This window comes from Microcebus murinus, chromosome 27 (assembly GCF_040939455.1).
Source record: "Microcebus murinus isolate Inina chromosome 27, M.murinus_Inina_mat1.0, whole genome shotgun sequence".
NCBI lineage: Eukaryota > Metazoa > Chordata > Mammalia > Primates > Cheirogaleidae > Microcebus > Microcebus murinus.
The window spans coordinates 14,769,973-14,793,435 of record NC_134130.1 but is presented as its reverse complement, the minus strand read 5'-3'; the positions used below and the strand labels follow the sequence as shown (position 1 = coordinate 14,793,435).

The 23,463-nt window shown below is 53.1% G+C and overlaps 1 protein-coding gene across 3 annotated transcripts; it reads right to left on the bottom strand.

The window, feature by feature from the left end:
• Window positions 1–1,210: 1,210 nt before the first annotated feature.
• PITX2 (paired like homeodomain 2) lies at window positions 1,211–20,757 on the bottom strand. 3 transcript variants are annotated; one of them, XM_075998082.1, is made up of 5 exons: window positions 20,485–20,757; window positions 16,662–16,717; window positions 16,048–16,185; window positions 4,918–5,123; window positions 1,211–2,601 (listed from the first exon to the last, which is right to left on the bottom strand). In XM_075998082.1, exons 2-5 carry the CDS (start codon window positions 16,705–16,707, stop codon window positions 2,038–2,040), a joined length of 954 nt encoding a protein of 317 aa, XP_075854197.1. In that variant the 5' UTR covers window positions 16,708–16,717; window positions 20,485–20,757; the 3' UTR covers window positions 1,211–2,037. The 3 variants fall into 3 exon arrangements, with proteins under 3 accessions (XP_075854197.1, XP_075854198.1, XP_012621643.1); XM_075998083.1 differs by lacking the exon at window positions 16,048–16,185; XM_012766189.2 differs by lacking the exons at window positions 16,048–16,185; window positions 16,662–16,717; window positions 20,485–20,757 and adding an exon at window positions 5,918–6,741.
• Window positions 20,758–23,463: the final 2,706 nt, after the last annotated feature.

The following is a 23,463-nucleotide window of genomic DNA, read 5'->3' as shown; positions in this document are numbered from 1 at the left end:
AGCACAGATCTTAAATCGGGACATTATCTGCAATCTCTTTAAGTGGCAGCAGCAGTTCCTTACAGAACAAAGCCTCAGTGTTTGAGCTCCAGAAGCTTTTAGGTAAAGTTTCAAGCAGATAAAAGCAATCGAGGCGCAAAAACACAGGTTTTCTCGGCTCCAGAAAACCGGCGGCTACTTTTCGCTCTAAGTTCCCTGGTGTGGTGTTTGTCCTCGCCTGCTGTGTTTGTGAGTGTGTGTGTGAGTGTGTGTGTGTGTGTGTGCATGAGCGCGCGGAGGGGGATGGGTGACAAGAATAACAAAAGGCCTTAGCACTCCCCCCCCCCATCCTCCTAGGGCCTTGGTGATGAATTCTTTGGGACTAAGCTGTATTTGCGTCTATTTGTTATGAAATCAAATTTCACATTTTTTAAAAAAGAGCCCAAAACCACCGATCAAGGAGGAGCGGTGCTTAAAGTTCTTTTAAACACTCACACCGGCCTCAAATCCCCGTTTAGATGTCAGTGGATGGGAGGGAGGGCTGGGGATGTAATTCATCTTGATTTGCTTCATTGTCCTGCAGTTTGCAAACTATAATCCTGTATAATTTCAGGAACAAGCAGGTTTAGAATTAATGGGTCAATATTATTTAAAACAAAACACAGGGAGCATGACCTTTGCCTCAACTACATATTGCTCGACAAGACTCAGGAAACTCCACTCTAACCTCTCAACCCCTGGGCTCTTTGAGAAACTGAAGGGCTGTAGTTATTAGAAATGGTCTTTGTTTCTTTTAATGTCTCCAAAGGATTTGGAAATAGTAATGCAATATAACATGAAGGATCTCTCTACTTAAGCCTGAAAGATAAACGTGGAGGCCTAAATATTTTGATCTGGAGGTGTTTCCTTGTAAATTTATTATAGATGTATTCCTCCTGAGAGGAATGTATATAGACTGTACATGTACACATGCACAAATATTTCTTCAGAACAATTCACTGGAGGTGCAGGTTTCCCCTAAAGGAGTTAACATGAGAGTCATTCCAGGCTGGCATACTTTCTAAATTTCTCTCTCCTTTCTTCCTTTTCTCTTATATTATTTGCTAGCAATAATGGAATCCTTTGGGTTTAAGCCAAAGAAAAAAATCTGAGAGACAAGACCAGACTTTGCAGCCTTTTCCCCTGGAAGTGTCTTTTTTTTTTTCTTTTTAGGTTCTGATGAACGGCTATAATTTGTTTCTACCAAATTTAAATAGGTACTGCTGCCTTGTATGTTTAACTAGGCAGGCAGAGGGAACTGGTTTGTTTAGGAGGCAGTGACTGGGGTGCCCTGGCCAGGAGACAGAGAAGGGCAGAAAGAATCCAGACCAATTTGTATGCAGTATATTTTACTCCCATGAAATAAAACACATTTTTTTCATATTTGCTGAAAAGTAAAACAATAATATTGTACGAAATGTTATACACAGGGTAGGTTGTACATAGCAGTTTCAGAAACATCATTGCATCCACCAGAGAAACTATTCTAAAACTGGATATTCACACATTTTTTATAATAATAATATGTTAGAAACATACAGTGTGGCATTTAGTATATACATTCCCTTGCTTGAAAGCGAAAATCCTAATCGCTTCTGTAGAACATGCTTTATTTTAAAGCCTAACCTTTAAAAACACTGTTGTGATAGTACTAACAACTGCTTTTATAAAATTAATTTGACATTTCGATATATATACATCCTTTGTCATTTTAATGTTAACAATGCTAAACTTAAAAAATAACAAGCTTATAGTAATGTTAAAATGTCATGTCCAGTCAAACACTTGCTTGTGTGCGTGTCCTTGCAACTGTCGGAAATACTCGAGTGAAAGATGTCAGACACTGAGGACATCTCTTTGCAATCAAAGGCGATCTCTCTTCCATTCAGTGGTTTCCTTTTCTCTATATAGCTTCTCTTCCTCTCCCTTTCTTTAGTGCCCACGACCTACTAGCGTAATTCCCAGTCTCCCCGGGCGGAGTCGCCCCTCCGGCACGTCCTGGATCCGCGCGCGGCGCGCTCACACGGGCCGGTCCACGGCGTACTGGCAGGCGCTCAGGTTGGACGCGGGGTTCTGCACGCTGGCGTAGCCGAAGCTGGAGTGCTGCTTTGCTTTCAGTCTCAGGCTGGCCAGGCTCGAGTTACACGTGTCCCTATAAACATACGGAGGAGTCGGCGGCGCGTAAGGACAGGCGGGCGTTGGCACCGCGGAATTCAGCGACGGGCTGCTCAGGTTGTTCAAGTTATTCAGGCTGTTGAGGCTGGAGCCCGGGACGCCCGTCACGGCGGAGGGCACCATGCTGGACGACATGCTCATGGACGAGATGGAGTTGGGCGGGGAGAACATGCTCTGCGACGACAGGGGGTTGACGTTCATAGAGTTGAAGAAGGGGAAGCTCTTGGTGGACAGGGAGGCCGACGTGAGGCCCTTGGCGGCCCAGTTGTTGTAGGAATAGCCTGGGTACATGTCGTCGTAGGGCTGCATGAGCCCGTTGAACTGCGGCCCGAAGCCGTTCTTGCACAGCTCGGCCTGCTGGTTGCGCTCCCGCTTTCTCCATTTGGCCCGGCGATTCTTGAACCAAACCTGGGGACGGTTGGGGCAAGGGAGCAAACAGATTCCACAGCGCGAATTAATAAAACCTCCATCCCGGAGAGCGGCGGAGGCCAGCACCGCACGACGCACGCAAGCGCGCGCACGCACACACCCGGCCGCCCCGCTCCCCCGCGGCCCCGCCGGCGGCTGCCCGGGCCAGCTCCCGGTCCCCAGCCCCAGCCCGAGCCTGGCCCAGCCGGTCGCTCCGCCGACCTGCGGGCTGTGCTCTGAGCGGCGCCACAAACCCCAGCCGGACGCCTAGGGGCCTGCGGGCCGCTCGATCACTAACCCAGGCTTTTCTCTGGGTCCAAAAACACTTACTGCCAAATAAACGCTGGGCAGCAGGCCTCCCGCCCAACCCTTCCCGGCCACCTTGCAGACTGGCTTCCATTCCAAAGCCACAGGCCCAGTGATGAGGACCCGGGGCTGGGAGGGCACCAGAGGACAGCTCCTCCCTTCCCCCACCCCGCGGACCTCCCCGTCGCCCCCACTCTGTGGAACGCACTCCCTCCACAAGGGCCGCGGGGACACCCTTCCTCGCCTAGCGAAACAGCCAAATAAAAGGCAGAAGCCCCCTCCCGTCAGCTCGTTAACGCAATGAGCTTGGCGTAGAAACTATGGGAACCCCAACCGGGCAGGCCTGCAGATTCGCCCTCCCTTCCGCCCCTCTCGCCCTCCGCCCGCGTGGTATTGCGGGTGCCGCGGCTGGGCTGCCCCCACCCACATCCAGCGGCCCCGCCGCAACCCCGCTCCCAATCCACATCGGCCGCGTCGCTGCAGACGGCGGCTGTTGTGTATTGGAGCGAGGCCTGGCCTGAGGTCTCCGAGCTGACACTGGAGATGTTTCACATTACACGTCTCCGCCGGGCCCTGCCTCCTAATCCGCTTTTTTCCTTTTTCCTTTCATTCTCGATTTCTTTTTCACCCCCCTTCCTCTGCGCTCCTGACTGCTATAAAAAGCACGCCTCACTCCCACCGGGCTGGACGAGCCGCCTCCCCGAGGCGGCAGGCGCAGGAGAGCCCAGCACCGCGGCTGCAGGGGGCCGGGGAGGGAGGGCTTTTCCACAGGATTCCAGAAAACCCACAGGTTGTGTTTTCATTTTAACTGCTTGTCATTTCCACCCTAGGCCATCTAAACTTTGCCCAGGAGAGAAGAGTACGTGCGAGGCCCGTTCCTGGGATGCGCAGGAGGGCCAAGGAAGGCCTGACCTTGCGCACAACCACGAGGCCGCCGGCCTGAGCGCTGGCTCTGGGCAGTTAAACTAAAACCTTTTCCAACTCCGGCCAGGCTCTTTTATCCGCCGGCATAGCCGCACACCCGCACAGACGCCAGCCAGAGTCTTTGTTCCCTCTGCCGTGGGAGCACAATTTGATCTTTATTATTTTTATCATCATTATCTCTTTTCTTCTTTTTGCTTTCTCTGCTCGAACTGGGGGCTTTATTTTTCTATCCAGAGCACTTTTATTTTTTAAGAGCAAAGCCTCCGGGTGCTGCTGGATTCTGTTTTCTGCTTCTAGACTCCTAACAAATTTGGAATTTCCCACCGACCAGCACAAACCAAGACGTTGCTATTGGGTAATTTATTTAAGCTCATTTTTGCCAATCCATAAAGTGCAGATTTGCTACAAAGTTAAGGTAAGCCCTTTTTATAAAAACTATGATGATAGGAGGGGTGTAAGTATCAATCTTCAAAGAGTTCGACTCCTGAAGGAAGATAAATAAACCACACGGAAAAGTCTTTCTTCTTTTTTCTTCTAAGAGGACTGGCAGAATAATAGTTGTGTATCAAAACTTTGCTTCCGGAGATCACAAAACCAGGGAATAGTGTGTGGGAGAGACCTGAATAGCCGAAAAAACCGCAAAACCCGTGTATGGGGCTCGAGCGGAGAGGAGAAGCGGGCTAGGCCTGGGCGGAAGTTTCCCTGGGAGGGCCGACCCCTGCGCGTCTCCGGCGGTTTCCTCGTTAAAAGCGCACAGGTTGGAGCCTGTTAGCTGCTCCTGGCCCGGGAGGGATTTGACTAGCTCTTGTCTGGGGCCTGCAAGGTCTGAGCACGATGCCCAGTGCAGGCTGTGCCCACGCGGCCGGCCTGGGGGGCGCGGGCTGTCGGGGCGGAGAGCGGCGCTGCGGGGCGCCGCGGGCCTCGCAGGGGGAGCGGTAAGCTCCCAGCCGGCGGAGGAGAGGCCTCGCGCCTTTGCCAAGCTGCTCCCTCCCGGGCCGCGCTGCCTTCCACACGCCCTCCCGGTCCACACGGCCTGCACCTCCACAGCGTCCCCCCAGCCCTCCCAGGCTCCGTGCTGGCTCCTACCCGGACTCGAGCTTCCGTGAGGTTGGTCCACACGGCGATTTCCTCGCGCGTGGACATGTCCGGGTAGCGGTTCCTCTGGAAAGTGGCCTCCAGCTCCTGCAGCTGCTGGCTGGTAAAATGCGTCCGCTGCCGCCGCTGCCGCTTCTTCTTGGACGGGTCCTCGGCGCCCACGTCCTCATTCTTCCCCTGCTGGCTCTTGTCTTTTTCTGAAAACGAACCACACAAAGGTTCCTGCGAGCCGGCCCACCTGCAACCCGCGAGTTCCGACCCGAGCGGGCGGGAGGCGGCGGCAGGGCTGGGCGGCGCGGGGGCGCTGGCCCGCGGGACGTGGGTGTGCGCGCCCCGTCGCCTCCCGCCCCCAGCGCCGCACGTTTTATTTACATGTTTATCTCCCCGCGGCGGCACGCTCGCCTCGGCAGCCGCGCTTTCAAGTATATTTATACACCTCCGCGCGGGCGCGCCAAAGCTCCCGCGACACGCAGGCGCGCGCTCCGCGGATCCCCTCCCAAGACAACGCTCAGATTTCCATGCACTCTCAGGAGGGGAGGAAAAGCAGATGTGGGGACCCGGTTAGACACCCAAGTTCGCCGGCCCTTTAAAAACAAAGCCTCCGGGCGAAGAGCAAGTCTAGGTAGTTTCCGACACACTTTTCTAACGAATGAGCGCAGCTCCTGGGGCTAAAAGCCGAGAGAACGGGACGGAGTGAGGCGGCCTCTGGACGTTCCGGGTGGAGATGCTGGGATGTTTGTGACCCAGGAAACAGAAGGAGGCCAGGGTGGAAACGGAGAAGCCGGCAGAAGGCTCGCCCGGTCGGCCCGCACGGGCCCGGCCTGTCGAGGTAGAACTAAAGGGACGCAGGTCACCGGCACTCCGGCTCCCGGAAGAGCCAGCAGAGCGACCACTCCCACCAGCTCCCCAGGAGGGCGACTTCCTCGGGGGCAGAGGGAAGGGGCGCGAGGCTGCAGGGCCCGAGCGTCCGCGGGGCGGCGCGGCGCCTTACCTGCGGCCTCCGGGCTGGAGGTGTCGGAGATGGTGTGCACCTCCAGCCTGTGCTTGGAGGAGTCCAGGGAGCGGGGCTGACCCGGAGCCAGGACCGAAGCCATGGCTAGCGGCTGGGGATGGTGACAGGAGGACGACGAGGAGACGGCCGACAGCTTGGTCCCCGCTGCTCGGTGCTCCAAGTGCAGCGGGCCTTTCATGCAGTTCATGGACGCGGGAGCGCGCCGCCCGCCGGTCCCGGGCTAAGCCCGGCCGAGCCCCGCGGCCGCCGCTGCCGTGCCGGCCCCGCTCCGGGCGCGGAGCTTCTCCGCGGCGGCCGCTGCGCGCAGCCGGGGACGCAGCCCCTGCCGAGTCCTCGAACCAAGCCGCCCCCGTCTCCTCGGCAAGTCTCAAGCGGAAGAGTCCCGAGGCCGAAAGTCAGCGGGCGGACGGAGACATGGCACGCGGGCAGGCGGCACCGCTCGGCGCGTCTTTGGGGAGCAGGCTCCCAGCTCCGAAGCGAAACAAGAGTGGGCAAAGACCCCTTCTTTCCTCCCTCCCTCCCCGAGCCCCTCCAATGAGCAAAGCTAACGCCGGCGGCGCTCCGCCCGCCCCCGCGCGCAGCCTGACAGCGAAGTGTCAAGAGTGACAGGGACAGGTCGCTGATATCAGATCCTCGCGGCGGCGGCGGCGCGGCCCCGAGCGCGCCCGCAGCGCGCCCCCGCACAGCCCGGGCCGTCGGGCGCAGCCGGGCCTCGCCGCAGCTCAGCTCCGGGCGCTCGGGCGGGCGGCCGACCGGCTCTGCGGCTCCGCGCTTCCCTGTTGGCCTAACATCTTAAAACCAGAGGCGGGCTTCCCGGGCCCGCACGTCACTCCGCCGCGGCCCTCCCCGGCCCTGCCTCCGCCCAGCCCCTGCCGGGCGGGAGTGACGTGGCCCTGCACCAATCAGGACGCCCCGAGCCGCGCGGAGGGACGGTCCCGTCTGCGCCTATCAACGGTGTGGGGCCGGGCCAACTCCTCGCAGCGCCCACCGGGTCTACACGGGCTCGCTCCCGGGCATTCGGCTCCTGCCCGCCACAGGCGATCCGGCTTTTGGTTGGGACGAGGAGAGATGAGGCTAGTGGGAGTGCAAGGCTTGAGAAGGTGCAAGGATCAGGTTTCAAGGCCTGAAAGGTGCAAGGATCAGCAAGGCAGCCCGCCCTCCTTTTGTCTCACTGCATCCATTTCCAATCAAAGCCCCCCAACCCCGAATAAAAAGGAGACATGCTACTTAAAACTAAAAAACTTGAAAAACACCAACAAATCACCTCTCCGATCTTAAATTTTCCAAACAGCCTGTCAAGTGAATGCCACACTAATCTGAAGAAGCTTTACTTTAATTGCGAAGAAGACAGAGCCCTGAAAAGGCAGGCTAATAAATTAGAAACCGAGAAGCAAATGGACCCGTCAAAAGAAAATTACCTTGACTTTAAACGAACAACTGCTTGGTGGTTCACTCTGGATTTATGCAAGAATAAAAGTCGCCTCAGATCACGTTCTCTGTGATGCTTATTAGTCCCCAGACAGAAAACACACAATAGAATAGAAACCCTAACCCAGCGTTTTCAAAATGCTGAAAGCTTATCCATTCTATTTAACGTTGATTAAGACACATATCCTAGATCTTTCAAATTCCTTGTACACCGTATTAAGCTTGTCCTAACCCGAGAGAGCCACGCTTTAAATTCGATGCTCTTGTTTACTTTATTATCAATCAGATTCAAATCCATAAAGCCTGTAGAATCAACAACCTTGTGCTAATTATATATGAAATATGCCTTAATGAATTTTTATACAATTAAGAATGTTGCCAAATAGCCAATTTCAAGGATAATTTTTAACAGTCATTTTCTTTTCCTAGCCAGCTCAAGGCTGTCTTGAATCATTGAAACCCAAGCAGGCAGAAGTAGCAGGGTGTGGGCTAAGGCGGAAAAGCCTAGAAGATATCTTAATGAAGAAAAGCAAAGCCTTATTCATTTATATAAAACAAAAAGAAATCACCTTTGGGGACATCAATTCTTTATAGCACTATTTCCAAGTAAATTTAATTTCCAAAGAAAGTAAAGAAAGAAATGCAAACAAATTCAAAGTAATTTTTGAAAGTCCTTTTGTCCTCCAGCTTAGGTCAGCCAGAGAGCACAAACTAATCTCCCCTGGGTTTCTGCATTGGCAATTGTTTTATTGTGGAGTTAGTGTTATCATCCCTGAATGTGCATTTGTTTGACGTTACAGTCAATGATTTGCAACATCAGTATGAGGCATCTTCAGGAAACTCCCTGCTTGTCCTTGTTCACAAGATTGGGAAACATATTCAGTCTGGAACAAAGTGGATGAAGCAGACTACAAATATATTTGCAGCCTACGTTTCTCTCCTTTGCCCTGTGCCCCCCAAACCCTATCTGCAACTCCTCCCCCATTTTAAACAGCTTGAGAGCAGTCGGAGGAACCAGATGAGAATTGTTTTCCAGTCTTTCCTTACCAGTATCATCCTGCTTTAAGAAGGATATAGCTAGAAGAGGGAACTTTCGTCATAGTAAGCTTTAAATCAGCATTTCTGGTTTTAACCTTTTACTCCCGTTCACCCTATTCTGCGCATACACACACCTGCTCAGAGGGAACACATCCCGTGTGGCAGGTCTGCATTAGCTGAGGCTCATACATCCGACTACATTAGGTCCTGCAATCGTATCACTAAATTATACATATTACACCAGCAGCCTGTTGGTAAAGAAGGTTAAATTAATTTACATTCTGCTCATTATCTGGTGCTTAAATGACGTATTTTATCCCTGAGATTTGGCGGAGAATCTTCTTCTCAGACCCTAAAGCATTTGATTGAAGACAATGCTCTTACATTTGTAGTGGTTTTTAATCTGATAAGACTCTAATTTGCTTAAGTCTTTTAAATAAGGGTTTTAAATGTTTCTAGCCATTTTCTTGTTGAATTTCCTCTAATTCCCCCAAGATCATAAAGTATATGTGTAAAGTAAATATTTCCTACCATTGCACTGCCAGCCGATGACCTATAACTAAGTCAATATGAATCCAGCTCTTTTCTGCCCAATGTGTTTACTAATCATATTCCAGTTTCTTCTTTTAAGCCTCAGTATACTTTCAGTTCCCACAATACCATGCCCCTTAAAGTTTCATTTCGTGAAGAGACTCCATCATATTAAAGAAATGAAAAATTCTCCACTGTAACGAGCATATTCCCTTCCTTCTTTTTCAAGAGTCCAACCCTGCAGCTGTAAAAATTTTTTGGAAGCTTGAGGTGTTTTTCAAAATGCTTTACTCCGGACAGCTAAGAAGCTGCAGAGAACCTTATAGATTTCTAAACCCATCTCTCACAAGCCCACGGACTTTTAATTTAAGCTCTGGTGGCTGGGCTCTCCTGATGGAACTTTCATCATGGCAACTATACATGTATGAATGACCTCAACAAGCCTCCAAAGTGGTTGAAAAACCAAAGGGCACATGACAGCTCCTCATGGTGCCAAAGTATGGGAGACATTGGGAATCTCCAGGCAGCCTATACGCCTAAAAGGATAAGGAATCTTAACTTGTATGGATCCACTAAAGTCAAGTGGAGAATAAAGCAATTATCTAGAGAATTTGGATTAAAGTAAAACCCAAGCCATATATTATGTATATGTGTTCACATATATTTAATATTACACACACACACAGACACACACACACTCACACACAGTAGCTCTCTAAACAACTGATTCGAAGTGAGGATTTTCTTTGCATTTTTCCAACAGGAGTTTCAACACTCTCCTAATCTCCTAATCACTTTACACACTCTGAGCAGCCCTGATTGGGTGACATTCTTTCCAGGCCAAGAAGGTTCACCCCACGGGTGGCAGGCGGACTTCTACAGAAAAGTGTAAAATGAGGAAAAGGAGGCATGTGTGTGTGTATGTGTGTGTGTGGGAACCAAGAAATGCTTTTCAATGAAAACTCCATAGACGCGGTGGTTGGTGGAGGAGGCGGGAAATTTTGGAGAGTTGACCTACCTAAGACTTGTAAGTGCGCCGGCATAGCATATACATGAAAAAGATTTCTGGAGAGTCAAGAAATCGTACATATTTTGTGAGTTCAGCCACTGTAGTGACCTCCACCTGAATTCTTCTCGATTTGTTATACAAATTACTAGACTTCCACTTCCATTACAGTTTTTAAAAAATCATTGTGATCGGTGCAGAGAAACTGGAGGTGCCGCACGGCGACAGCGGGGCCGGGGAAGGAAGCCTAGCGCGGGTTTGAGGGTTTGAGTCCGCGGAAGCCATCGGAAGTCGTCTCAACTGGGCTTTACTGCTCTATTCTTTCAGAGAAAGACCCTCGAGGAGGGAAATGGGCGACACGGGTTCAGGCGTGTTTGGAGCTGGTATTTGCTACCGGTTACTAGTGTTAAAGTCTTATTTAATTTCACAGTCGTTAGTGTTAGTTGCGCAAAGTCCCTCCGGCCATGGCAGCGCGCGGGGAGGCTCCGCGGCCGGACTCGGGCGACCGCCCCGCACGGGCTTGGACCCTTCCGAGCGAGCCCCGGCTTTTGGAAAGAATCTGTCTCCAGAGCTCACGCGGAAGATGGCTCAGTTAGGTGTCTCCTTGAGCTGTCAGGCCGTAGAGGGGCGGGGGCGCAGCCCGGCCAGCCCAGGCCAGCTCAAGGACGAGGCCCGCCCGGACTCAGCTCGGGGACACGTGATGGGCGTGAGTGTGTGCGTGCGGGGTGCAAGGCACAGAGGGCAGCTGGAGACCTTGCACCCTGCCCAAGAAGTTGCCTCCCTCCCCTCTTTCCTCTGCCTGGCTTTTCCACGCACACAAACCAAGCTGGGAAGGCTCTACTCCGCCCACAGCCATGAAACCGAAGGACTCAGAAATTAAAAGCTTCTCTGTGGCTGGCTTTCCCCCATTCTCTAAACGGAATAAAAAAGCGCTGGTTTGGCAAAGGGGGAAGACTTTTTTCTGAATCAGAAGTCTGTGGATGTACTGAGCAACACCCACTCTTTCTGGGTCCCTGCAAATGGCACCCAAGTTTCTGTCCCACAAGCTCAAGTTGCTCAGCGTCTTGAGGTTTGGGGTAGCTGGCTGAAGGAAGGGTGTTTGGGTGGTGGTGGGAGTTGGTCTCCTCCCCCCACTGGTGCTGGAAGAGAGAGGGATTAGAGGAGAGAGGGTTTGCTAAAACCACTAAACCAGCAAGCATTTACTGCTTCCTCACATTTGCATGCTGTGCTGCAGTTTCACTAGGCGCTCATTTAACCTCTGGAAAGCAACTTTTCGTGGAACTAAGTAAAGCAGAGAATGGTATGGCGTAAATGTGTTTTGGAAGTAGGAGAGAGAGAGAGAGAAGGAGGGAGGGAGAAAATAAGAAATTAAACATAGATATCCAGGCCTGGAAAGAAAAAAGTGGCAAGGCACTGACTGAAGCCACTTTTTTTAAAAAACAAAAACAAAAACAACAGTTGAATTAAAACTCTCCTCTCTCATTCTCTTTTCTCTTTTCCTCCCTTTCCAGCTCGTGTCTCCCTCCTTTTTCTGTTTCTCTTGCTCTCCCTTCTTTCGGTTTTCTCTCTCCCAGACATGTTGGTAGCTAACATTCAGCATTAGTTGTCATGGTGACCATAAATCACATAAATCCAAAAATACCCACCTATAATCTGAGATGAAGCTTTTATTTCCCTAGCGAAATAATATTTTAAAAGCTGTCAGCTGACAAAAACACACACACACACAAAAAGGAACCCACCTCCTTGTAGTAACCCAAGTAATATATTTCTTCTAAAGGTTTAAATTAAAATGTCAGCCAGTTAGAAACATGCTGGTAGAATCTTGGGCACTCTTCCTGTCAGATCGTCACAAAGAAAGTGACTCTATCATTCCTGACCACCCTTAATACACGCACACAATTCCGTGTGACCCTTCCTTTCTATTAATTTCTTCCCTCGAGTCCCAACTACCTTAGTTCTGAAAGACGCTGTGTTGGGTCATATAAGGGGTTTCCTTCCAGATCAGAAGGAGCCTGACCCATTGCTGAGCCTTTTGGGGACCTCGTGTGTTGGTCAACAGTTATCAGTTGCATGTTCGAAAGAAAGCAGGAGGTTTTTGGGGAAAAGGTGCTGGTCAGGGCCATAATGTGGGAGACATCCTAGAGAAGTTAAGAAGAAAATGCAGAGACAAGAACTGAGCTGCATGGCCAGGTGCTGTAGCTAAGTCTAGGCTGGAAGTGGTAGGCAGAGTCCCCGTTTCCCTGCCTTTTCCTCCTCTGAGAGAAAACTTTCCCAATTGTGGGGGGGGGCAGCGGGGAGAATGTGGCTGCAGTCGGGCCTTTTGTCTTCTACCTTGGGCTTGTTGTCTTTTGCCTATCTTGGATTACAGGGTATTCGCCTAGATGAAGAGCCATTAATTACCCATTCAGTCAATATTAGGAAGACGACAAAGCTTTTTACATAGGATTAAGAAGACATCAGATAGTTCCATTAGTATATTCCTGCTCACGAATAAGCTTTCGTTATACATTTCCTTTTCCCCGGAGTCGCCCTAACAACTGCTGCATATATTAAACAGCGGGGAGGGGGAGGAATAACAGCCCAACTAGCCTTGAGAAACTTTGAGTGGGCACTGTGCCCGCGGCAAGGAACGCGACCTGTAAGGACCACCTTTCGGGCAGGGATCGCAGGGACTGACTACCTCTGGACAATGGTACAATTTCCCCTGGTGGGGAAAAGCCACAGAGCGGCGAGGCAGCTTCTGCCAGTAAACTGCAGATGGGAGGCGGGCGGGGTGGGGCAAGGTCGAGGTGGAGAAAAGAAAATGGAAAACTCCTCTCCTTACCCAGCTCCCTTCTCCCCTTGCTTTCTCCTCCAGCCTCATGCCCTGTCCCTTGTCCCCTGGCCACAGTCAGAGGTCTCCTCTTCCGCACATCCCTGTATGCCTCAGGGCTGGGATCACCACCCCACGCACCACCGCTTTGCATTTTGCTAGAGCGGGTGCCCTGATCTCGCCGGTATCCGTGTTAGCATTCAGATCGCTTCATAACGGCGAGGAAAACCGGATTATTTGCGTTCAGGGGGTACATTAGGAGCCCGCATAGTATGTGCTTGGCAAACATTTGCTGATTGAATGAATTGGGGGCAGGAAAGGGCCTGCGACCGCTGGCGGCCAGGGTTAACCCGAGTCCTCTAAAGACGACTGGGGCTGAGCTCTGCCCCACGAGCAGGCGCGTGTGGCGGCCCGGGGTGCCTCGAGGGGCCACCGAGCTTCCCTCCCAGGGGAAGGAAGTCTGCACACCAGAGACTTTGGCTGGCTTTCTGCCTATCCACTCGGCCAAAGCGATTTAAAAGTTAATGGCTTTGCTGGGTAGGCCACCCGAGGTACCCGCCCCATGTCCCGACGCAAAGCCAGGAGTCGGGGTCAAAGGGGCAGCATGCTGTGCCACTTTAGTCCAGAACCCAGAGTCGCCGCCCCAAGACTTTTTTTTGTCACTGACGCGGAGGTTCAGTCCGTCCTCTTCCTTAACGTTAAGACCATCTTATTAGTTCCGCAAAACAGAGGCTCCTTTTGGGGCCCCCAAGGAAAGAAAAGCCAAGGGCCTCTCCTCGGGGGACAGGGACGTTCCCAGAGTGCCCCTGCGCCTCCTTTCCGCCGGCTACTTAACTTGCCACCCTCCTTTCCCCTGGCCGCCGGCTGTGCTCGCCATTCTCCTCTCAACCCTCTCTCTTATCTCCGGCTTTGGGACCTCCAGTCACCCTCAGGGTGCATGCCCTCTCGGTGCCAGCCAGGCTGGGGGCCGCCCAATGGGCACCAAGGGGACGAGGCCTCGCTTGGGAAGGGACGCAGAGCCCGGGTCTCTCAGAGGTGGCCTCTGCCTGTTCAGAGCGTTTTCAAACAGTTTTAAACTGGACCCCACATATTCTTTTGGGGGTCAGGGACGTGCCAATGATAGAATATCATGGCCCTTTAAAAAAAATTGCATGTCACTGTAAACTTTTCTCATTTTAAAAGCAAAGGAAAACTGTAAAAAAAAAAATTTCCCCAAACCAAGAAATACATTCTATTGTTTTAAGAGCAGGCTGTGGCCAGAAGTTTGCATATTCCATAAATTAACTCATAATCAGGAAAGGGCACTCCGGCAACTTTAGCAATGCTGTAGCTTTGCACACTCATGTGTGACATTCTTTTTTGTCTACCAGTTCCCTAAAAGCTAATAAAATCAAGATTTTCATTTCTTCCCATTACATGCCTCTTCTAAATTAGTGGCATTAAACATGTTGGGGCAGCAATTTTTCTCTTTGGTCCAGAAGTAGAAAATAGATGTATTGACAGTGTAGGCGAAGAGCCTTTCACATGCACTAAAGTAATCCAGGCCTGAAAGTAATGGTTAAGACAGCAATCGTTCATTATTTCTTGTTCTTTATTTGCTAATTATCAAAAGCGAACGCCCAGAGACCCCTGCCCAGCCCGCGAACTGGGCTCCTCGGGCTCTTGGCCGCCTCCTGCCCGCCCACGAGGACCCCATCCCGCCCTAGGCTTCCCCTCAGCTCGCGAGGAGGCCACCTGTCCTCGGAAACCTTCCCCGGGTCAGCGAAACCCGGGTGGGGAGTAGCAGGAGCAGACGTCGCGCGCGTCCCCGGCTCCCAGCGCGGCCACGACGCCAGCCTGGGCCGCCGCCCGCGCGGAGCAGCCGGGGAGCGCCCGTCCCGTCGTGCGGCCGGAGCCAGGCCTGAGCCCGCACCAAGCCTTCTCCCCGGAGGCATCGCTACTCTAGATTTTTAACCATATCCCAAACATACTCCGGTCTAATAATTTATTTTTACGACCGATTATCAAACAGAAGAAGAATTTAACACAATCTTAATGACAGAAATCACCCGATGTTATCTCGCATTGCCCCATTTAACCCCGGGGGGTTAATCCCGGACAAGTGAGCGTTTAACTGGCCCAGCAGGACGATTCGCGGTTCTGCGCGGCGTCAGGGCCCTGGAGCTCCAGGTCGCTTTAGACATTTTATTTCAACAAATGATGCTGTCCGCTCGGATTCGCAGGGAAGGCGATGGGCAGGGCCTTTGTTTTCTTCTTAGTGACACGGTTTGTTTACTCGGCGGTGGTCCCCAGTCGCCCCCATCCCCCGCCCCGCCGGCCCATATTACTTTGTACCCTTGCACCTTAATCCGGAAGGAGCGAGGCTAGGGCCGAGGGCTGTGCGGGGTTTATCTGCTCACACTATCAAAGGTCAACGACCTCCTAAAGCTAGGCGCTTATTATGAAGCCTGGAGAACCCGAGAAGGGAGGAACAGTAAATTCGAGTTTTTCACGTATTCCCAAAGAAAAGTTTTCTCCCCCTCTTAGATATCCATCCATATACACACACCACTAAAGGACCGGTTCAGTTCAGCGAAGGCCTGTGCCGCGGGTTGGAGGCGTCTTAACTTTTCCACAAGCCTGCAGACTTCGCCTAGCAAGGTCCCCTGGCTCATCCAGAGTGAAACCAGCCAACCAAGCAACATCTCCCAAACCCGAGGGCTGTCCACAAGCGCAGCAGGCAGGTTCGCGTGGACAGGGGCGCACACTCATTCTACCCAGGGCTGCAAAGCGCAATCGCCGCCCCCGGCTCTGCAGGGCTGGTGGCGTCCCCCGCCCCGCCCCCAACCCGCCGAAGCAAACCTAGGCCAGCACGAGTTTCCCGTGCTCGCCTCCCGCGATAAACCCTGCACCCACACACAGCCTGGGTGGGGCATGGCTGAGAGCCTCAGGGACGGGGTGGGCCCTGGCGGTGTGCGCGCAGTGGGACGCGGCGAGCGACAGAGGTCGCTGTTGGACCACTTTTCTAGGCCAGCGGGACGCACCGAGGTAGGCCGGGGCGTGCGCGAGGGATCAGACCACAGGCAGAGAGCGAGAGGGAGAGGTGTTGGGTCTCCGGAGTGCAGTACAATTGGGGAAGGGAATTAACGATCCTGGGACGGCTGCTTCCCGTCCCACCCAGAGGCCGAGTGCCTAAGTTCAAGCAGCAGGCGCGCCGGGGCTGGCGGCGTCGCCCGCTCTCGCTCCGCCCGGGGCCCCGAGTCCCGGGGGCGGGTGCCCCGCGCGCGGCCTGCGCTCGCTTCCCGGCCTTACCATTGGCGCCAGGATGCTGCCGCGGGAAGAGCTTGCTGCTGGCTGCCTCTTTCCGGCTCTCGGGAGAGTCTGTGAACTCGACCTTTTTGATTTCGGAGTCTTTGGAGAAGAGGCATTCAACGGCCGCCGGCTGCACGCCTGGGCGGCGCGCGCGCCCACCCCACCGCGGTGCAAGACGCCCCGGGCCGCGGCCAAAGGAGCGGGGGCGGGGGGCGGCAGAGGGGACGAGGCAGGACGGGGAGAAAGAGGGACAAAGAGCAAAGACCCAGTTAGAGGAAAAAAGCGAATGGCACAACTGTATTCCGGACCCTCAGACAATCCAGAGCAGGGCGCAGTTCTCTGCACTTCCCTGGCTGCCCTCGGGTCCAGCCGGAGAGAGTAGACCAGGGCTTCGGGACGGGCGCGACGCTCCCCCTGGTGCACGCTCCTTCCCCGCCCGCCCCCATTCCGCCCTGTCCCGCCCCGGAGCGCCCGCGTCCTCGGTCTGATTTTCTTCTGCCCAGGCTGGCCTCTCGGGGAGGCGCCCCCGCCGGGGCCTCGCCATGCGGCCTGTGCCCCTCCTCGCCCTCACGTGGCGCGGCCTCCCGTCCCGGGCAAGAGAGGTGGGCTCTTACCTAATTGCACACATGCGGACACTAGTTTGCGGCAGTTGGTCTCCATTCCCCGATATCTGCAAAACAGGAGAGAAGGAGGAAGGCTGTGAGAAGCGGCGGCCGTCGAGGACGCAGGGCTCAGAGGAGACTCCGTGCGGGCGGGCGGCCGCACGCGCTGCTGGCGCCTGCTGTGTGCTCGGCTTCCGGTGCGTTTCTCACACCTGACAGCCTCTGGTGGCCCAGCAGCACCTCCATCCCGGCCCGGGTCCAGGACATCTGAAATGTTTGCCAAGAGTGGTCTGCCTTCAGAGTGGCAGCGGAAGGGCCAGAAGCGCACAAAGCCAGTGTCCTGGGGAGGTAGTGGACCTGCTTTCAGGGGTGTCTGCGCCGGGTAAGAGCCCGTCTGAACACGAGGGCGGGGTGGGGGGTGGGTGGAGAGGACTTTTCAGGGCAGTTAGTTGCGTGCGAAGGCCACCAGGCAGCACCGTGCCTGTCACCTGGAGCTCAGTAACCATTTGCAGGACGCCAGAGCCAGCTCGTCCTAGACTGGCCGTTTCCCTCGGTTTTCTGTAATTCTGAAACGAACGGGCCCTTGGCCTGGGGTGCACCAGGAGCGGGCTGCCTTCGGGCCTCTCATCCATCAGGAGCCACTTTTCCTTATTTAGCCACACTGTTCCCTGGAGATACTCACCCGGCCATTTATTTACCCTAAGGTATGATTTAAGATCGCGGCAGAGAGCGCCGGGGGACTGGGCGAGGCTGCGGAGAGCGGAGCGCACGTCCCCGGAGGGTTCCCGCCCGCCCAGGACGGAGAAAGCGCTCTGAGAACCGAGTTCTCCGCGTTTCCCTCCAGCGGTGCTTCCCTGTCCCTCCCGGGCAAGCCAAATCTTTTTCAAATTTCTACCCGCGACGCGGCGAGCCAGACACGGGACGCGCCCTGGTCTGCCCCGGCAGGCGGGAGAGGCGGCTCTCCGGGGCTCCTCCGCGGGGACAGAGGAGCCGCGGCTGCTTTAGAGACGGAAGAAAAGAAAGACGGTCCCGGCTCCCCAGGCCCCTCGGATCCCGGCGCCTGCCTCTCTCCACGCCAACCAGGGTACGCCGGCGACCCGAGGGCTCACTGGGCGCGGGCGCGGGCGGGGGTGGCCGCGGGCAGGGCCGGGCGGCGGCGGGGCGGCGGCGGGGCAGGGAGCTTCAGGCCGACGCTGGCCTGAGCCGCACTTCTCGGCCTCTCCTGGAGAGAGCCGGGCGGGGCCTGTGGCCAAGGTCGCTGCCTAGAGGAGGAGCCGCCTTGGCGCTGTGGCGTGGGGACCCGAGGGTTGGGACCGCCAGGCGGTTCCCCACCCGCTGGCGAGGACCCGGGCGGGGACTCTGCCGATCCGATCCTTGTGGGCCCGTGGGCCCAGAAGTAGCAGTTTGGCGGCTCCAGATTTAGTGATTCTGCAGTAAAATCACAGGATTAGTCCCTGATTGAGATGTCTGTTCGTGAGATATTACAAAATTCATTATCACAGCTTTCTACTAACTCGATATGAAGTAACACAGATGGGATTTTATTAGTCCAGACTTCAAATGTTTACTTATGATAATTTCAGGGGAAATTTGCATGTCATCATCATTTCGATAATCTTTTTTTTTATATGTCTGAACTGGCTGCATTATTAGCCGGTAGCCGGAGCACTGCAGATGGTAACTGCAAATAGTTTTTATTTTTTTTTTAAAGAATGAAATATACAAAAGAAAGATTGGGCATCTCAGTGTAAAGTCGGTCAATTATTACACATTCTCCCCCCACCCCTGTGCTTCAGTGCCAAGACCAAACAAAGCAATACAAAACAAATCTTCAGGAACTCACAGAGCTCCACTCTAAGGACTGAAAAGAAGGTCAAGGCATGTTTCTTAGCTCTCTCCTACATGTCCTTGTGACTTGGGGTTTATTTTGCAGTCAAAATGAGCCTTGAGACCTGCATTTTATGCTTCATTTAACGATCAGGCCTACTAGAAGGATTGAGTCTAAAAACTGGGAAAGATAATTTTTTAAAAGACACCTCCAATTCCTGCTTGCTGATCCTTAAACTTGCTTGGCCTGTCAAGACAAGTCTTCTGTGACAAATTTGGCGGCCAGACTTAGGGACTGGCTTCGATGGCTAATCTCACAAATTGAGATGTGAGACTTTTCTTGATGGCAGGTAGTTCTCACCGCAAAAGTTCATGTCCTGGTTGGAATGTATATGCCAGGCAATATTGTTTTGGCCAACTTGAGTTTTATATTGTGTACATGCTAAAAAGCACTATGTAGCCAATGGAGCACAAGGGACCACATAGTTAAGGCAGGTAGGCAAGCCTTAAGAAATAAAATAATCTGCTTAAAAATAATTTCTATGACTGCCACAAGAATAAAATTACAGGAAAAAATATAATTCTAATAATTCCAAATATTTCACATTTCCCCCCTTCCCATTCACTTTGTTACCCTATAACAAAACCTTTAATGGAAAGTTTAAAAATAAACAGCACAAGAACATGTGTTTCAAATGAACTAAATTGGTGTGATTAGCCAGTAAATTAATTTGCAGTGGGTAGTCATTTAAGGAAATTAAAATACTACTTAATACAGTTCTTTATTTTACCGTGTGTAAGCCTTATTTTAAACCAATTAATACCAATGCTTTAGGAACATTTGAAGACAAACACACTCAAATTAAGGAATAAAGCACCTGAATAATTTAAGTGTAGTTTTGCTGAGATGAAGCAAAACATTCCATAAATAAAGTGGCTATTAAATTTTTAAGGAAAGTTTGATTATTGCAATCTTATGTATGCTAATTTTATGTTACAGCAACAAAAATTCTCAATTTATTTTGCTTATGTGCTTTGTTTCATTGACATTATTGGTATTTGATTTTAGATGGATTTCCCCCAAATGATATTTTGTGTGATAAAAAAAAAAGCATCTTTCGTTCTGATTAATGGCTTAAAAGGAATGCAAGGAAATCTCTCTAAACGGATTAATTTTTCATAAAATATTTTAGAATGTATGAAGTCCTGTTATTTGAATGCATAATATTAAAAGTTTTTCTCCATTTGGTTTACTTTAGTAGGATAATACTTGAATAAAAGAGAGAGTGAAAAAAATCACATCACCCTATTATGGTTCGATTTCTAAATTGCTTAGGAAAGTAAGCTGATTGGATTGGAATAAAAAGAGGAACACAATTCTCAGGTTTAGGATCGAATTTTGTTTTTCTTAGTTGCCAGCTGGAAAATAGTCCTATCCTCTATATCCATGTAAAATGTGTCTCTCCTGAACTGCAGGACTGGAGTTGACCGGGATCAGTTTAAAGGAGTTATAATCCAAAGCAATGGAGGGACCTTGGCATCCAGGCCCGGGTCCCAGGTAATTCGCTTGGGCCTGAGAGGTCGCTAACTGCCAGTTAAAATGGAAGCTTTTTTTTTTTTTTTTCAGTGGGTAACAATGGGTAGGGGGCTTATCTTCCGGGAGCTGAAACTTTGTACCCAGCCCTTTATCTTGAGAATGCTAATCCTCGGCCTAAGGATTTGTCCCTGCAGTGTTGGCACCAAGATTTAAGGCGAGATACCTCGTTGTAAATGCCAGCCAGGGTCTGGCTTCCCACTAGACTTCAGCACCCTGTAGATTGGTGGTGTCTGCGCCGGGGGACGAAAGGGACCCGGCTCTGCAAGGTCTGTTAGCCAACTGCGCTGCTACCTCCGGGCAAACGCAGCCCGGAGAGCTACAAATCACCTACGGTGAAGATTCTCCAAAGTGGAACCAATTCCCCGACTCGCATTATCTCACATCCCCGCGGGAGCGATGGCCTGCACTTACCGGCTACCGGGAGAGAGCTGCTGTCTCGCGTCCCACTGCTTCCCGGGGCGATTCCCAGCGAGCCGAAGCTCGGGCTGCGCCGCAGACGCCCGCAAACCGGGCCTGAGAGGACCGCAGGGCTCCTGAGGGTGCCAGGTTCCGAGGGAGTCCGAGGGCGCGCGGGGCCTCCAAAATCTAGCGGGCACTGGCAGTTTCTCTGCTGCTCTGCAGCTCGCTCGCTGGCTCTCGCACTCTCCCCTCCCTCCCTCGCCGCTCTCTGCCCCGGCTCCTGCTCCGAGTGGGGAGCGCCGTGACGTCAGCAGAGATTCCACCAAACTCTGCGCGGAGGCGCGGCGGGCGGGCGGCGGGCCGGGCTGCGCGGCGGGCGGCCCGGGAGCGAGCGCGGCGGGCGGGCGGCGGGGGGAGCGCAGGGCGCCGGGCAGCGGGGCCGGGAGGGCGCGGGGCCGCAGCCCGGGAGGCGGCGGGCGGCCGGAGAACCGCGCGGGGGAGCGCAGCAGAGGGGGCCGGGCAGGCCCTTCGACAGGCCCGGGCGAGCGGCGGGAGCACGCACCCCCACGGCGCGAGGGAGGACACGAAGGGAGGATGGGGTGGGGGAGAAGGAAAGGGAATCTGCGCCAAACCAGGAGCCCCGATAAATCAGAAGGGAGGGCCAGGGCCTTAGGGAGACGAAATGTGCTCCCGGGGAGCAAATGGGGCGGGTTGGGAGGAAGGGACAGGGAAAGTGGCCCGGGAAATGGAACAAAGGGCCGTGTGCCTGGGTTTCCGCGGGCCGAGGCGTGTGGCGTGGGGGTGTGAATGTGCATGTGCGTGTGTGACCTTCCTTCAGGCCTGCAGGGCTGGAGGCAAGAGGTCACAGCGAAGGGATTTCGGGGGAAGGGAAGGGAAGTGAGGGACCGACTGTGGGCGGGAGTGGAGGTGGGCGGGGTGGGCTGAGGGACGGCTGAAGGGAGATCTGGAAGAATGGCGAGAGCGAGGGGGAGTGGGTGGGAAGGCCACAGCCCCAAGCCAGGGAGCTAGGCGAGTCAGCAGGGCAAGGCCAGGACGCTTGGCCCAGCGCGACCGGGCGCGGCGCCCGAGGTCAAGGCGCTGTCCCCGCGCAGGTGGGCCGCGGCCACGCGCTGGGCAGTGTTCGCGAAGGCGCCCGCCGGCAAGGCTCGGACGCGCATGAGTCTAGAATTTCCTCTGCTGTACCTACACTCAACAAGTTCAGCCCGGGTCACGGATATCTCATTTTTTAAAATGACGAGGTTAAGGTTCCTGGCGAGGATGGTATTGAGTTGCAGGGAATGGAAGTGGGGGTGGGGCAGCAAGCTTCCGTCACATCCACATTTGCTCCCAAATCGCGAAAAGTATGTGAGGTTCGAAGGGCCATTCTCTCCCGAAAATGGTGCCCGATTTCTGAACCCTGATTTCCCCATTTCTTGACTCGAGCAAGGAGGTGCGTTTTGGGAAGGAGCAGGAGGCTGTGGCTCTGTCCTGCCTTTGGGTGGAAGGGCTGTAAGTATGATTGGCCTGGAGGACCAGGTGTGAGGGCTTCGGCCAGGCGTGCGGAACCGAGTTCTTTCAACCTCAAGGCGTCCTGTTGCTGTTTTTGCAAGTGACGGATCACAGCCAGAGCTGGGGGGTCGCGTTTCCCCCCAATACTAATTCCCGTGTGGGATCAAGCTCAGGCCCGCCATTAAAAGTCCTTTGCTTTGGTTTCCAGTAGACAATAAAGTTCCCTCTGAAAGTTACATTGTCCTTCCTAAATCGATACACCAATACACGCAATTTTAAGCATATATAATAACTCGTTGGGATAACGTGCAGGAAATATATACATATATATTTTAAAAGCCTGTGTCTGAAACTAACCCCGTCACCACATAGGTGCTGCGCTGTGCCTGCATTTGGGGGCTGTCTGGAACATGTTATGTGTTTTCTTGAATTACTCCGTGTTTTGAATTCATCTGAGTTAGCAGTAAAAACAGGCAAACAAACTTGCTCAATTTGTTTTGAGTGCTAAATCCCTTCACTTTGAAATAGCTAACAGTCGACAGATGGACTCATTTTATGGAAAGGGTTGGCCTCTTCAGCCACGAAGAAAACTGATGAGAGATCTACATTTTAAGCCATTTCTAACCTCCATGTAACATCCGTGAAAACGCAAACTTTCTCTTTTTACCCAATGGAAACTCAAAGCAGTGCTATTTAAGGGGAGAGAAATGAGGGGAGAAAATGCCCACGTGCTGTTTTTAATTTTATTTCCTCTCTTGTCTCTGAGAATTTTTTATTTATGGTTTTTGAGATCTTGCCGAGGCAAGAAAATCAAATTTCTTCACCAAGTCTCACCATTGAACTCTAGTGACAGCAAGACATTTTCATCTCTGCCCATCGAAGATTGCTGCTGCCTCCCACTCCTCTGAGTAATGGGTTAACGTCCTCCGTCTTTTTTTTTTTTTTTCTTCCTTTTCATTTAATAGAGATTAAGAGACGCTCAGAGCAGAACGGCCTCGCCTTCAGCCGGTGGCGAGGATGGGGGACCTCAGTGAGAAGTGGGAAGAGAGTGGGCAAACGGAGGGCAGGAGACTGCGACGCGCGGAGAGCCGGGGACAGGGACCGCGGCGGCCGGGAGAGCGCGCAGAGCCGCCCGGCATGGCCCCCTTTCGGGAGTCAGAGGTTTGCACACTAGGGCTGCGCTGCAGGCCCGGGAGGCTGCAGTTGCCCTCGCCCCTTCCGTCTGGAGTCTCGCCCGCGGGCTGGCCACCCGTCCGCCGCCGCAGACGCCGCGCGGAGCTGTCCTCGCGTCGCCCAGCGCCAGCGCAGCTGAAGTGAGCAGCTGGTGGGAAATGCAAATGGCTCCTGGAGAAATAGAAGATACAGAATGATTCTCATTCCCTCCTCGAGTGTGTGGAAGGAGCTGGACATACGTTTCACGCTCCTAATCCTTCTTTTACATTTTTAGTCATACTCCTATTAAACAACTAATTAATGCCCGGA

What these genes read in the sequence shown, in the direction of transcription:
- PITX2 (XM_012766189.2), bottom strand. Translation starts at nt 6,125, where the DNA reads ATGAACTGCATGAAAGGCCCGCTGCACTTGGAGCACCGAGCAGCGGGG. An exon ending in CTCCAGCCCGGAGGCCGCAG is followed by an intron (nt 5,124 to 5,917) that starts GTAAGGCGCCGC and finishes GTTCGTTTTCAG; the next exon opens with AAAAAGACAAGAGCCAGCAG. An exon ending in TCACGGAAGCTCGAGTCCGG is followed by an intron (nt 2,602 to 4,917) that starts GTAGGAGCCAGC and finishes AACCGTCCCCAG; the next exon opens with GTTTGGTTCAAGAATCGCCG.